At 38.0% G+C, this 14,247-nt stretch overlaps 1 protein-coding gene across 9 annotated transcripts in view; it reads left to right on the plus strand.

The window, feature by feature from the left end:
- UTRN (utrophin) overlaps positions 1 to 14,247 on the plus strand; it is a 496,122-nt gene that overhangs the window by 422,758 nt on the left and 59,117 nt on the right. For all 9 annotated transcript variants that reach the window (XM_041741733.1, XM_041741729.1, XM_041741764.1 and 6 more), the window contains 2 exons: positions 5,630 to 5,691; positions 7,346 to 7,420. In XM_041741733.1, coding sequence (XP_041597667.1) covers positions 5,630 to 5,691; positions 7,346 to 7,420 — 137 coding nt within the window. The remainder of the gene's footprint in view (positions 1 to 5,629; positions 5,692 to 7,345; positions 7,421 to 14,247) is intronic.

The raw sequence follows: 14,247 nt of genomic DNA on the forward strand, positions 1-14,247 counted from the left end.
AAATGTAGATTCAAAGTAGGGATGAGAGAGAGAGAGAGAGAGAGAGAGAGTGTGTGTGTGTGTGTGTATGCATGTGTATGTTTGTGTAAGGATGGTAGATACTCCAACATTTATAATTTTGAGAATGGTCTTACTAAGAAGGGAGTTAAAAACAAGTTCTTAAAGAAATCTTTGGAAAGAATCGGCCTTTGATAGGGAGGAATTCCTCAAGAAGGAGAGAAGAAGACAGTCTGGCAGATAGAAGGAAATTTATTGATTTGATGGTGGTAAAATGAAAGAGTCCTAATCTGGTGGTTTCTAGTTTTTCAATGAAGTATGAGATCAAGTGAAATGATATAAGGCAGGGAAGGTAACTTACTTAGGTTTGGGAGGAAGAAGGCAGTAGTAAATTGTCTTGGGGTCTGGGAAGCAAGTTTATTAGGGAATGTTGTGTAGTTGCCAGCAGTTGGACATTTGAGGTTTGAAGTTAAATATTTAAAGTGAAATTAGTCTGTCTGTTGAGTGATTTTCTCCAGCTGTATTCATGCACAGCTGCTCAGGTCCAGCGAAGGCAAGTAATTGAGCTGATCCATGCTTGGGTTTTGCCAGGAGTGAGAGAGAAGCAAGGCAGATGAGAGTGTTTACAATGATTATAATGATGGACCATGGACTCAGATTTAGACAGATTCATCAGAAAGATGTTAAAGTCTCAGTCATGCAAGTATACTTCCATATTAAGAACTCAGGCTTGAAATAAGACCATCTGGGTTCAAATTCCATTTTTACTACTTACTCTGAGACTTTGAGCAAGTTATTGAAGTGTTCTCCCTACCCTAGTTCCTTCATCCGTAAAATGGGCTACTATTGACACTTAATTCATTGAATTTTTATGTGGATTGAGTTTACACAAGGAAAGTGTTTGGAAGAACACCTGGTACAGACTGGACACTCAAATAATAGGTCATTATTGTAATTAATATTATGCATCCTGACCTACTGTGTTATCTTTCACTATTCACAGCAAAGAAGAAATAGTTCTCTTTCTGAGATTGTCTTATCCCTGAACAATATGGGTCATTCTTTTTCTCTCATTTGCATTTTCAATTAACTGACTCACCTTTAATTTTTTTCTCTTATATGTCCTTCAAATGGTAATTGAAATGAAAAGGACACATGGCAAAACTCAAAAAATCCAGTTTCAAGCATAAAATTGAGTAGATAAGTAACAAGTAAATGTGTTTGTCAGTTTTGGGCTAAGCAGTATGCTTTCTTGTCATCATTTAAGGTTTTATGGAAAAAAAATGAGACCACTCTAATGAGGACAGATGGGTTTAAAAAGTATCTTCCTCAGAGCAGTCTGTTGCCCAGAAATCAATATCTTACCAATCTATCATAAAAGTTACTTTGCCATTGGTTCATTGTCTCATATATTGGACTGTTGTTTTACAACATTTTGTGTTCTATACATTGATGTACAAGCACAGTGATTACTCAAAACAGTACTATGTTTTAAACTTCAAAGTTACTAGGTGACTAGATATTAAATATTTTCACCATAAAACAGAAATGATAATCATGTGAGGGATAGAGGTATTAGCTCACAGAACCGTGGTAATCCTATTGCAGTGTATAAATGTATCAAACCAACACATTGTACACCTTAAACTCACACAGTGTTACATCTCAATTTTTAAAAATTAAATAAATAAAAAAAATTGGCTAAAATCTTGAGTCACATATAAATATAAAAAGAACATGTGTCAAAGATATCATTTAACTCACTAATGGAATCAGAAGTTATAAGAAGTCCTTCTTTATAGTCAAACAAGGGATGAAGTGAAGTTTCCCACAGGTGCAAAGCTGATAAACTGGTCAGAGTCCACAGGTAGTAATCAGTTGCATCCCAATGGACACGATTTACATTTCTATGCATAAGAAACATTTGCATTGCTATGAGTTTTCTTCAGTTTGCTGAGTTTAAAATAGTTCAGAGACCACTAACTCTTTGCCCACATGAAAGGCCTCAGTTTTTCCCTATACAAGCAAACCTAGCCTCCCTCAGCCCCTACTTATATGTCATATGCTCTCACTATCGCCCGCTTCATATGATTTTGGACTTACCTGTTGATGGCTGCTTTGTTAGTTTTTTTAGTAGTTTAGCAAGCTGCACAATATTAGGTTCTACTCTTCTTTCGGATTTGAGGTAGGCCAGAACCTAAACTGTTGTTATTTGGCGGGGGTTGAGGGAAGGTGGAACGCTACTTTGATTCTGTTTTGGTTGCCTACTCTGGGAGGACTTGGAAGCATTTTGGCTGGATGAGTTGAGCCATCTGCAGCTGTTCAAATACTTAGAGCCTTTGGGGTGGATTTTTGCTTTAAAACCTTGCCCCCACTGGAAAGAGAAAGAGAGAGAGAGAGAGAGAGATAAAAAAAAAAAAAAAGAAAATCCAACAGTCAACTATATATTACTTTTTTTTTTTTAACTGTTGTTTGGTAAGCTGCAGTTACACTTCTATAACCAGAGGCTGTGTTTATTTTCAGCATTGGCAGTTCTGCCTAATGAATCAACTGGTATTGAATTCACAAAGGGAGATGCTGTTTCCCTCCATCTGTTTGCCAAATGTGCGTGTTCCCTCAGCTTCTTGTCCGGGGTTTCACTCAGAAGAGCCATTAGCAAGCCGGTCTTCTCATTGAATTCTTAGCCACTGCCACACTGCATGGTGGTATTTCCCCCTTGTGGCTCCATAGGAGTTGTTTGCCAAAGCTCCACACTTGTGATTCTAGAGAAAGAGTACTTACATTAGTTATTTAAGTATAAATTTTGGCTCCAAGTTACTCAGAGCTTTAGTTTGGTTCTTGGGCTTTGATCTGGTCCTTCATGATGGGATGTCTGCCTCTGGACAAATTGCCATGGGGATTTAAATTAATTCAGAGAGGGCAGCCTGGGTAGCTCAGTGGTTTAGCGCTGCCTTTGGCCCAGGGCATGATCCTGGAGACCCGGGATCAAGTCCCACGTCAGGCTGCCTGCGAGGAGCCTGCTTCTCCCTCTGCCTGTGTCTCTACCTCTCTGTCTGTTTCTCATGAATAAATAAATAAAATCTTTTTTAAAAATTGATTAATTAATTAATTCAGAGAGATAAGCGTGTGGGAATACTAGTTGGCTGTCTTAACATTTGGATCTCCTGATGGATTTTTTTTTTTAAATTACAGTGTGTTTCCAGCAAATCCTTCTTTAATTCTTATTGATGGTAGGAAGGAAGTTGTTTTATTAACAAATCTTGGAGGTGTCTTTATTTTTTGTTTTGTTTTGTTTTTTACTTCATGCGTTAGAAGCTTTTGAGGTCAATTACTTCTCACACATGAGTGTACATACTTATCCCTTGGGATTTTGTTAGATTGAAGATCCAGTTCAATAGAAGGAGTAGAGGTCTAAGATTCTGCATTTTTATCAAGCTCTGGGCCACACTGAATTGTAAGAATTTTAGGTCAGGCAGCTTCAGTACTTTCTCTGTGGTTGTTGGAGCAACTTGCAGAGTAAACTGGTAGAATGGTTTGGTTGGTGTTCAGGAGCAGAGTACACAGCGGAAACATTTTGCCTCTGCATTGGTGTCAAGAACAGGTAGGAGAACTAGACAACTTTCCAGTTCTTCCTGAGATAGACCTTCACATTTTAGGCATGTTGATCTGTGTGAGATTTTAGAATTCCCAGGACATTTTACTTGCCCAATTTCATACCTAAACTTTAAATATTTTTCAAAACAAATTATGGGTTTTTGGATAATTCTGTTATATATGCCTGTATAACAGTGATGATGTCCTTTTCCAGGTGACATGTCCCACTTTTGGATATATAACATAGATTTTTAAAAATCTCTTTTATTTGATTGTATGAATATTTTAATACCATTCTCTTGTGTACTGTGCCATTTCACTTAGCTTACTAAACAGTTTTGTAAGAACTGCGCGTTATCCAAGAAATCTTTTGAGTACTATTAAATGTTATTACTCTATTCTGACCTAGAAAAAGGACAGTAAACTATTTTTAAATATAAGGACACTGACCCATGGAAGTTAAGAGCAGTTGACCACATACACACATGCACACATACACACACACAAATGGCAGGAACCTAATTTAAGCACTATGTGGATCTGTTCTACCTTCATCTTATTCCTGAAAGACTTCAAATTCTGTGAATTAGTTTTAGAATTTACAGAAAAAGAGAAAATTTAAAACTTAACTTCTCAAGTGCAGAATAAGTACCAGGAGAAAAACTGTTTGATGCCTGTTAAAAAGTCCTGGTTAACCACGGAAGGCTGATTGCTGAGACAAGCATGAAGTCACATTGACAAGAGAGATTCATGCAGAAGGGGAGCGGAGAATTCAGTTACACACCAAGAGGGTGTGTTGGGAGGAAAAACAACTTTTCTTCCACTCTCTTAGGTTTAGTTTCTGGGGTTCTGTGAATTATGTTGACAAAAGACACATCAGCAAGAGAAGAGCATTTGTTTACACATACAGTGATGAGTAACTCAAGGGGGTGGTTAGAATTTGGGGCATATAGACCTCATTGAGCAGGGGAAAGAAGTTGGGGAGAAAAGGCTCCTTTGTGAAGACCCAATAGGTTTCTTTAGGAAAGATAAATGTTTTTTTTAGGATAAAACTTTTTTAAGAAAGTTTGTGATAATGTTTGTTTATGCAGGTGCAAGTGGTTTTTCTTCTTCTTCATAGCCACAAACCTCCCCCAGAAAAAGGATTTATGGAAGCCTCACTTCCCAGAAGTTTCTGCTTTTAGTCAGATAAAGGAGGCTCTGAAAAGACTTCTTTCTACATCTGTTCAATCTCAGATGTCTTTAGCTTGAAATAATCTTTGTATCAGGTCTAGGGCTCTGAGTGAGCCCTTACAGGGCAAAGGACTAATTTACACTGAGGCAGGAGAGACTCAAGGTTAACAAGGAGGGAGGCTTACTTGATTGTGAGGTGAAGATGTTATTCAGAGTTAAACTCTTCATTTCTCTGTTCTTTGGAAATTTGATTAGGACTTCTAAAGTTTAGCAACTCTTTACAGCACTTCTGCTCTCAGAGGATTTTATTCTGAATGAGGATCTATATCTGCCTAACACAAGCAGAATTATTCTGGAAACTACATTGATCTGGCTGCATCAAGCCTGAGGCCCCTGGGTCACACTTCCTATCTCGGTTCTAATTTTTAGTTGTAAATCTTTTTGAAAGAGACAAAGTTTTTTACTTGTATTTTCACAATATATTTGCCCAAATAAAAATTTATTACTGTTGTTTCAAATGTTATGTAATAACTGGACATCAGGATTCAGAATGACCCGATATAGGGATCATTTTGCATGTATTTTAAAAATTTAGGGGATGCCTGGGTGGCTCAGTGGTTGAACATCTGCCTTTGGCTCAAGTCATCATCCCAAGGTCCTGGGATCGGACCCAGGACCCGCAACGGGCTCCCCACAGGGAGCCTGCTTCTCCCTTTCCCTGTGTCTCTGCCTCTCTGTGTCTCTCATGAATAAATAAAATATTTTTTAAAAAACCTTAAGATAAATACTCTCTCTGCGTATGTTCTGTGTGATATACATTAATTTGTATGCTCTTTAATTTAAATATATTACCTTTTTCCCCCAGCCATCAAACACAGACAACTTGTTGGGACCATCCTAAAATGACTGAACTCTTTCAGTCTCTTGGTGAGTGCTATTTTATTTAATTAGCCTAAACAACTGATAGTTCTATATTCTTAAATGGAAACCAACCACCAGTTTTTCCTCCATGACACAGTATGTTTAAAAGCTTGTGTCACTGACATAGAAAAGCAGTAGAATTTCTGAGGGCAATGCAGGAAACTGTTTTTACCTTTCTTCTCAAGGGAACATGTGGTTTGAAATAGCACGAGGTTGATTTTAAAAACAAGCTCCTTCACATTGAGTCATCTTAAACTTCAGCTTTCCCTGAAAATAAAACAATTATGGCACAGCAACCTCCAATTCATTGCTTTAAATTTCCTGTTAGCTCACATTTTATTCAATTAATCTTACTAAATTAGCTTACCTAATTTCATTTTGTCATGAAAAGCTACAATCACTTTAATATAAAAATGTGAGAAAACACATGAGACGAGAAATCTGATCTTGTAGATTTCTAGTAGCATATGACTTTGAATTGATGATCTAGTCTGTTTCCTTTAGGTTGGTCCAGTGGTTTTGAAAGAGTTTTCTCTTTGGGTAGATAAGGCACTGTTGGAGAGACAAGTAACACCCCAAGACTCACACCAACTCCCATTTCAACAGGGAGGGAGCACCCCTTATTAATCTCTTTAAATGTCAGGCTTCTATTGAGCTTTCATGTGGATTGTTGATGGCGACCCCAAGAATTGAACAAGTGGGAGAAAATCAGTGGGTTTCTTTTGTTTGTAAAATAAGGGTACAAACTGATGATTTCTGAGTTTGCTTAAGTTCCAGTCCCTAATACAGATACTCTATAGGAAACAGAGAAAGAAATTATGATATCTTTTTTTGAACTTGATACCAAATCTTTTTAGGTACCAAAAATTTGGTACCAAACTTTGATACTAAAGTTGTTTTTTTAAACTGCAATATAATTGGCATACAAGATTATATTAGTTACAGAGGTACAATATAGTGGTTTAATATTTGAATGTATTGTGAAACTGTCCACCAGAATAAGTCTAGTCAGCATCACCTCATCTCACTACAACATGTTTTATTTTTGTGATAATTGTGATAATTTTTAAGATCTACTCTTCTAGCAACTTTCAAATGTACAATGCAGTATTATTAACTACACTTAACCTTTTGTTTCTAAAGATCCGAATATAGATAATGAGATAATTTTAACCATATCTATAAAAGGGCAGAAGAAGCAAACAGATCAGGATGGAAGAAATAAGACTAGCTTTATGAGTAGTGAGAGGGACAGGACAGCCTCATCGACAGAAAACTAATTGTCCTTGAGGAAGATTCCCTGGAAGGAGAGTCCCTCCCAGCAGTAGAGAAGGAACAGCCCTGAGCCTACAATGTGATGGATTTATTAAGCATTCAGAAGTTAACAGGCCATGTTTCCTTTTCCTCATTTCCCTCCTTTTCCTATTGGATAACACCCTCTTGAAAGCTGTGTAGCACTGCTTTGGAATGTATCTCACTATGGTCCTGATGAACATTTAATTATTCTCTTAAATAAATGCTGTGGAATTTGAGAGAAGACTTCTTAATGAAAACAGACATAATACCTTTCCATCATCTGAAGTAAACAAATATATTCTTGCCATTCAATAGAAGTTAAATAATAAACATGCTTTCGAATGTGTTCCCTTTTCCATTTCAGCTGACCTGAATAATGTACGTTTCTCTGCCTACCGTACAGCCATCAAAATCCGAAGACTACAAAAAGCACTGTGTTGTGAGTTATTCTACCAAAGTTAATCACTCTGTTCTTTGGATTGCTTTTTTTTTTTTTTAAGGCAGAGATAAATGAAGAGGGTGATGTACTTGTAGAGTTAATCTCATTTTTAGTGTATCTCACTCAAGGAATTGGCTGTGTTTCTATAAATGCTGTATTATTTGTCCCATCAGCACGCATGCAGTAGTAAAACAAATGAACATATGCCATTCTCAGTTGGAGAACAAAATTAGCCAAAATAGAAGAGTAACATAAAAAGCTTTTTCAAAAATTATGCTGCCACCCAATTTAAAAGGATTACATTAGGAAATCAGAGTAGTAGATCATTGCCTTCTTAGTACTTTGTCTTCATTTGGAAGTATAGGATTCCAAACAGTTTGATTCAATGAAATAATATAATAAAGAAATACTAAAAAATAACTTTCCTGATCCAAATTTGAACTGGCACCTAGAAAATTAGATAAAAGCTCTGTTTTTATTTAAATATATCTTGAGATGTTTGGTATTATCAACATGAATTTTTCCTGCAGAACGTTTTCTCAGAGTAATGTTCTGTGATAGCCATTTTTACCAAAGATTATTCCTCCCCCCAACACAAATGCCCAAACAACCTAAATTTAAATAGAAATATGAATACTTGTAATAATAAAGTATAGATATAACCTATCTGAATTCTCTTTGTAGTCATATTTTTAATGATCGAGTCTGTTCAAAGAACATGTAGGTCTCATCAGATAGTTAATATGGAAACTGCCTATGTTTTTAAGGCAGATAATTTTAATAATTCCAAGTATTCTTGCTACCTTTTGTTAACATTTATATTATGTCTAGACAGTTCATGAAGCTTTGAATATTACTCTGTGGAAAATGATATATTAAGGTTAAAAATCTTCTCTTTAAAAGTCAGTAGAAATTAGAATTACATTATGAGCTGGTTACATGAGGAGAGGTAAGGAAAGAGAAGTGTAGAATCATTCAGAAAAAAACCCCACAGCAATGCAAAGCTTTAAAATGAGAGAAACTTAAGTTACATGTGGAAGAGAAGTCTCAAGGGCTAAAAAAAAAAAAAAAAATGCCTCCAGATTTATGGATGAAAGAGAAATGAGATGATATTGATGCACATAATCCACAGAGCCCCAGATAACTGGAAGCAAATGGTGCAGAATTACCAGTTCAACACAGTAAAGCCAACACTCTGGCCAGTGATCTGTATGTTGAGCCAGAGGGGAATAGGAAGTGAATTAGGAACACACAAAAGGGATGTTCAGTGAGCTCAGTGAGTCCATGGTGACAGCAGTTTTGAAAGAGGCTCAGCTGCATGTCCAGTATCCAGCTGACAGATCTGGAAGGTCTTCTGAGGCCTGATGAGCTATAAAATGAGGACAAATGACTCAGCCCCAAATCTCCATTGACCGAAGACCACTTTTTGTCGTAATGAACTTCTGTAGCACTTCTGGCTGGATAAACATATTAACACATTTGGTGTTTTCCTCCACTGGTTCTTTTGAGTTCTCAAGAAAGAACTCCCTCCTTCGGCTCCATCCTTCAAACCTGAAAGGAACAGAAGAGGAACACCTCCTCCTTCCAAACTGATGACATTTAGAAATGAGGGCTAAGAGGATGCCTGGGTGGCTTCGTGGTTGAACATCAGCCTTTGGCTCAGGTCATGATCCCAGAGTCCTGGGATCAAGTCCCACATCAGGCTCCCTGTGGGGAACCTGCTTCTCCCTCTACCTATGTCTCTGCCTCTCTCTGTGTCTCTAGTAAATAAATAAATAAAATCTTTTAAAAAAGAAATAAATGCACTGTAAGAAAAGGGCCGGGTTGCATTGGGTTGTAAATATTCGAGGTGATGTGTTTGGAACCACCTGGCCTCACTTTCGCCTCACCTCTGCCTCGGCCCCTCTGGTCATCAGCCTGAGGCCTCTGGATCACTTGCTGACTCACCTGTTCATGATTAATCTGTTCCTCCTCCTTCCACCCTTTCTGTTTACTTGAAATGCCCTGACCCTTCCTCTGCAAAGGTCCATAACCCTTTATTCCTTCCAGACACTGTTAAAAATTTACTTCTTTTGGAAATGTTTACAAGCTAATCCCACCTGCCTCCAATTGTTCCAGAACTTTATGATTGCCTGTAACGACTGTTTCTCACCTAAGCGCCATATGCTTGCCTTTGTTTGATAGATAATGTCAGGAGGAGTGCCCTACCTCCACTGCGAACGGCTCAGGTCAGGGGTCGTCTCATTTTGTCTAAACCCCCACCCAGCACAGGGTCTTAGTGTAGAGGGTGTGCAGTCACTGCTCTGTCGTTGTTCATTCATTTATTGGATGCCACGACTGTACAGGAGATAAGACTGTGTAAAGAGACTTGGTTCCCACACTTGAGAAACGTCCATTTAGAGATAGCGTGTTACACACGGACATGCTTTCAGTGGATTCCTCAGAATGGAATGGTCTTTGCCATCGCGAACAAGGCAAGCTTCCTTGAGTATGAAGCACACAGCCAGGCTTTAAAATTCACACAGGATTTAGGCACATGGCTATTAATCAGGGGTAAGAAGAAAGGGACTTCTATACATCAGCATCAGAGGTGTGGATGGTTTTCAGGGAATGCAGTGGAGTCTGAATGGAGTAGGTTATGAGCTATCTGTCCAGGATTCAGAAATGTCCTTAAAATCAGTTTAGATCCACTTAGAAGGTCAGTACTTTTTTCACAAAACCTTTTCTGATTCCTTTAATTTTTTGTTCCTCAGTCTCTCAAAATGTTTCATTTAATGTTTGCAGTGTTTTTCATAGACTCATTTTCTGTTTTGTGGGAGTTCAGAGATAGGCCCAGATGCAGATGTTTCCTTTAGACAATACCTGAGGCAGAAGGAAGGACCGAGTGAACAGGGACAAATACATAGTTCAGGTAAAAATAAAAAATCACAGGGGCTAAGCTGGCAAATGGTGGGAGCAGGGAGGAGAGAGTAAGGATTTGTAAGGAGTAGGGAGAACTGATGACTAAGGGAGATTTGCCAGTTGATAACTGGCAGAGGGTGAAAGGAGAATGTTAGCACACTTCAGGATTTGCAGACTCCTGGTCCATAGAAGATAGTAACACCATTACTGAATTGCAACATAATAAGTCAAGACCTTTATTTGGAACATATGAAGATGGAGGTCCCCAGAAGAGAATAAAATAGTTCTCTTTGGGAACACAACAGCAGGAATGTGGATTGGGTGTTTAGAAAGGAGATGGGGGATGAGGAAACAATCTGGAGCCATCCAGAAATAAGGAATTACTGAAATATTGAAAGAGAGTGAGGGTATCAGTAGTACCGAGTGAAGGGACATTGATACAAGACCTTGAGCACCACCTGTATTTCTGACATGTCTGGGGAAGAGGAAGTAGGAGAGTGTTGAGAAGGAATGGTCAAACAGTTCAAGAATATAAGGGTTCTAGAAGCCCAAGGTCAAGTGTTAAACTGTGTGCTTTTGCAGAACAGGAGAATGATGATCCATTTCCACTCCATCCCCTGTGCCTCATACGTGAGATTAAAGAGAAAGCCTGAAAGTCAGTTAGAAAATGATTCTGCTGTTTGTTTCATTTGCCACATGACTGAGCTGTCATATGTCTCCCCTTGAAAAGAGAAAATCATAATTTTGTGTGATTTAAATGTAGTCAGTTTTTTAAAGGAACCTAAATGTGACACATTTCAGGAAGGATGTATGCCTGGCTTAGGCACTAAGGCAAAGTGTCAAAGTAAATCACTAAAAACTGAAGAAATGATAGTCTGTGAGATATGGCAAATTACTGTCACAGCTACAAAGTATATCACAAAGGAGGCCGTTCTAGAAGAAATGCAAGGGCAAGCATGATCCAGGAAACAGTCTTTTTGGAATTTGGTCTCTTGTCTCTTTATGACATGTGTGGATACAATAGCAGTGCTGATTTGTTGGCATAATTAGTGTTGGCATTCAGAAAACTTAGAGCATTTTGGCAGTAGTTGAATATGTTTCTTTGTGACTCTATGGAATTATAGTTCTGTAGCTACCACCATGAAGCACTTCTCCTGTGAAGGATGAGTTTGAATTTTGCTCCTGCCCTCTGGAAGTTTGTAATCGAAAATGGTGTACAGTGCCAAGAAGTGGGGTAAAAATGATATTGAAGATCCAGATGGTTCTTAGCTTTTTCTGATACTGTCTCTAACTCATGGGAGGCTTACACAAGTTATTTTCATACTTAGCTGAAATTTTACCAATGATATATTTGACACTGGATGTAAATGGATTGATCTATTATCCAGACTTGTGTTTTAATTTGTCTCTTTCTCTCTCTCTCTCTTTTATAAAGTCTTCCCTATTGAGTTGTTTTAGAAATAATTTTAATCTGTGTAATTTTAAAGCAGTTCTTTTCCATTATAGATCACTTAAAAAAATAGATCATTCTATGGTATTTAAGTAGCAAGAGTAGACACATTTCATAAGCATCTTTAAAAATTCAAAATGAGTGGTTATTCAGTGGTTAAAAATAGAGAAATACAAAGGAAGCCATTCATTTTATTTAACTGTCAAAATATGTTCTTATATTTTTTTGAGGGCATAGTTTTATATCAGGCAAGGAGGAAATAGTTGGTTATGTTAAAAAGTTCCCCTAAGCTTATTTCTTTTAATGTTGAAAAGTTAAGTATGGTGGGGCATCTGGGTGGCTCAATCAGTTAAGCATCTGACTCTTGATTTGGCTCAGATCGTGATCTCAGGGTGCTGGGATCGAGCCCCGTGTTAGGCTCTGCACTTAGTAGGGAGTCTGCTTGAGGATCTCTCTCTCCCTTTCCCTCTGCCCCTCCCTGTGCTCATGCTTTCTCTCTCTCTCTCTCTCTAAAATAAAAATAAATAAATCTTTAAAAAGAGTTAAATGTGGAGATAAGGAAAACATTTTATAAAGCAGGAATTTCAGTGAGCAGAACTTAAATTCATATGGGTTCTATAATTTTCCAAACCCATATCTTTAGATTTAGAAGAGTCATCCCTACACTCAGTAAATACATAGGTACGTGGTAAAGCAAGGAAAGGAAAGAAAGGAATGTTTTCCTTATAAAAGGAAAAACATTTTATAAAGCAGGAATTTCAGTGAGCAGAACTTAAATTCATATGGGTTCTATAATTTTCCAAACCCATATCTTTAGATTTAGAAGAGTCATCCCTACACTCAGTAAATACATAGGTACGTGGTAATTTGATCATCTACTATTTCCCTGTTTTCCATTAGCTAATGAATAACTCAAAGTTGATTAAAAAGAAAGGTTATGTGAGTTTTTTTCTTTTTTGTCTAAGCTTTTCCTCCTGGCTTTTGAGGATCTCCCCTAGTGCAACACTTGCCTTCCCCTTTCATGACAAGTGTCTGCCTCACTGTAACCAATGCCACCCATGTGTAAGCCACATATTGTCCATACTGCCATTGTCATTTCTGAGAGCCTCCTAGACTTCCTTGAATTCTTGTCTTTTCCTAGGCAGTTCTATCTTCTTTATTATGTCTTAAAGATTTTATTTATTTATTCATGAGAAACACACGAGAGAAGCAGAGACATAGAGTGAGAAGCAGGCTCCCTGTAGTGAACCTGATGTGGGACTCGATCCCAGGACCCTGGGATCAGGACCTGAGCCAAAGGCAGACACTCAGTAACTGAGCCATCCCTCTTCTCTTCTTTAAGGCCCATTTCAAATCCCCACCTGCCCAGGGAGCCTTTTCTGGGCTTCTTCTACTCCCCTGTGGCAATAGAAATCTGTGTATTCTGGAGCACCTGGGTGGCTCAGTGGTTAAGTGTCTTGCCTCCGGCTCAAGATACCGTGATCCCAGGGTCCTAGGATCAAGTCCTGCATGGGGCTCCCTCATGGAGCCTGCTTCTCCCTCTGCCTATGTTTTCTGCCTTTCTCTCTGTGTCTCTCATGAATAAATAAATAACACTTTAAAAAAATAAATCTATGTATTTTTATTTCAGTTTCACTCCTTTTAGTAAAGTTATCAGTAGTATGCTTAACCTCTTCTTCTGACTGGCCATCTTTGTGAGCAGGGGCCCCAGCTTGTCCTTCTGTGCCCACCCTGCTCTAGTACCAGCCAGTCCCACTATAAATGTTCTGCATGTGAAGTGTAAAAGTGGGAGCAAATATACGAAGACCCATGGATGTGGGCCTATACTGTGGACTGCTGCAAATCTCATGTAACTTAAATGGCCCCTATGCCAAAGGATCATGGGCAGCAAACCAGGGTTAGGGCCAGACTGGGAAGGCATTCTAGATCAAGTTTGTTTGGCAAGCAATAGAGAACTACTTTGACAGGACCCATTTTTTTAACTGAACATTTTCAGTGAATTTTGTATACCATGATGTACATGTTGAAAAACAGAATGATTAGTTTGGCAGTGGTATAAAGAATGACTGGGAGGGGGTGAGCAGGCTGTTCTCAGGAGTTAGAAGAGCCGTGTCATATTTTAGATGTTCTACTATTTGGACTAGATTTATTTATGCCTTCCTATATTTAAAAGTAGAAAGAGCCTAAAGAGAAGAAAGCCAAAAAGGGAAAGTGGAAAGAGTTGATATTCCAAAGAGAAAAAAAAAATGGGATCAGATTGAAAAGTAACAGAGTTTAGATGCAAAACCATGAAAATAAGATACAAATAAAAGAAGTGTTTAGAAATGTAAGAATGGAAATGCTATTTATTTCTTTAAAAATTGAAATTAGCTTGAAAGGATAGATTCTTAAGTTGAAGAATCAAGCTAAAGATTTAAGATTAGAAATGTTTCTGTTGCAGTGTTGTTGTGTAATGTAATGACAGTGCATATTCCTT

Source organism: Vulpes lagopus, chromosome 2 (genome assembly GCF_018345385.1).
Source record: "Vulpes lagopus strain Blue_001 chromosome 2, ASM1834538v1, whole genome shotgun sequence".
Lineage (NCBI taxonomy): Eukaryota > Metazoa > Chordata > Mammalia > Carnivora > Canidae > Vulpes > Vulpes lagopus.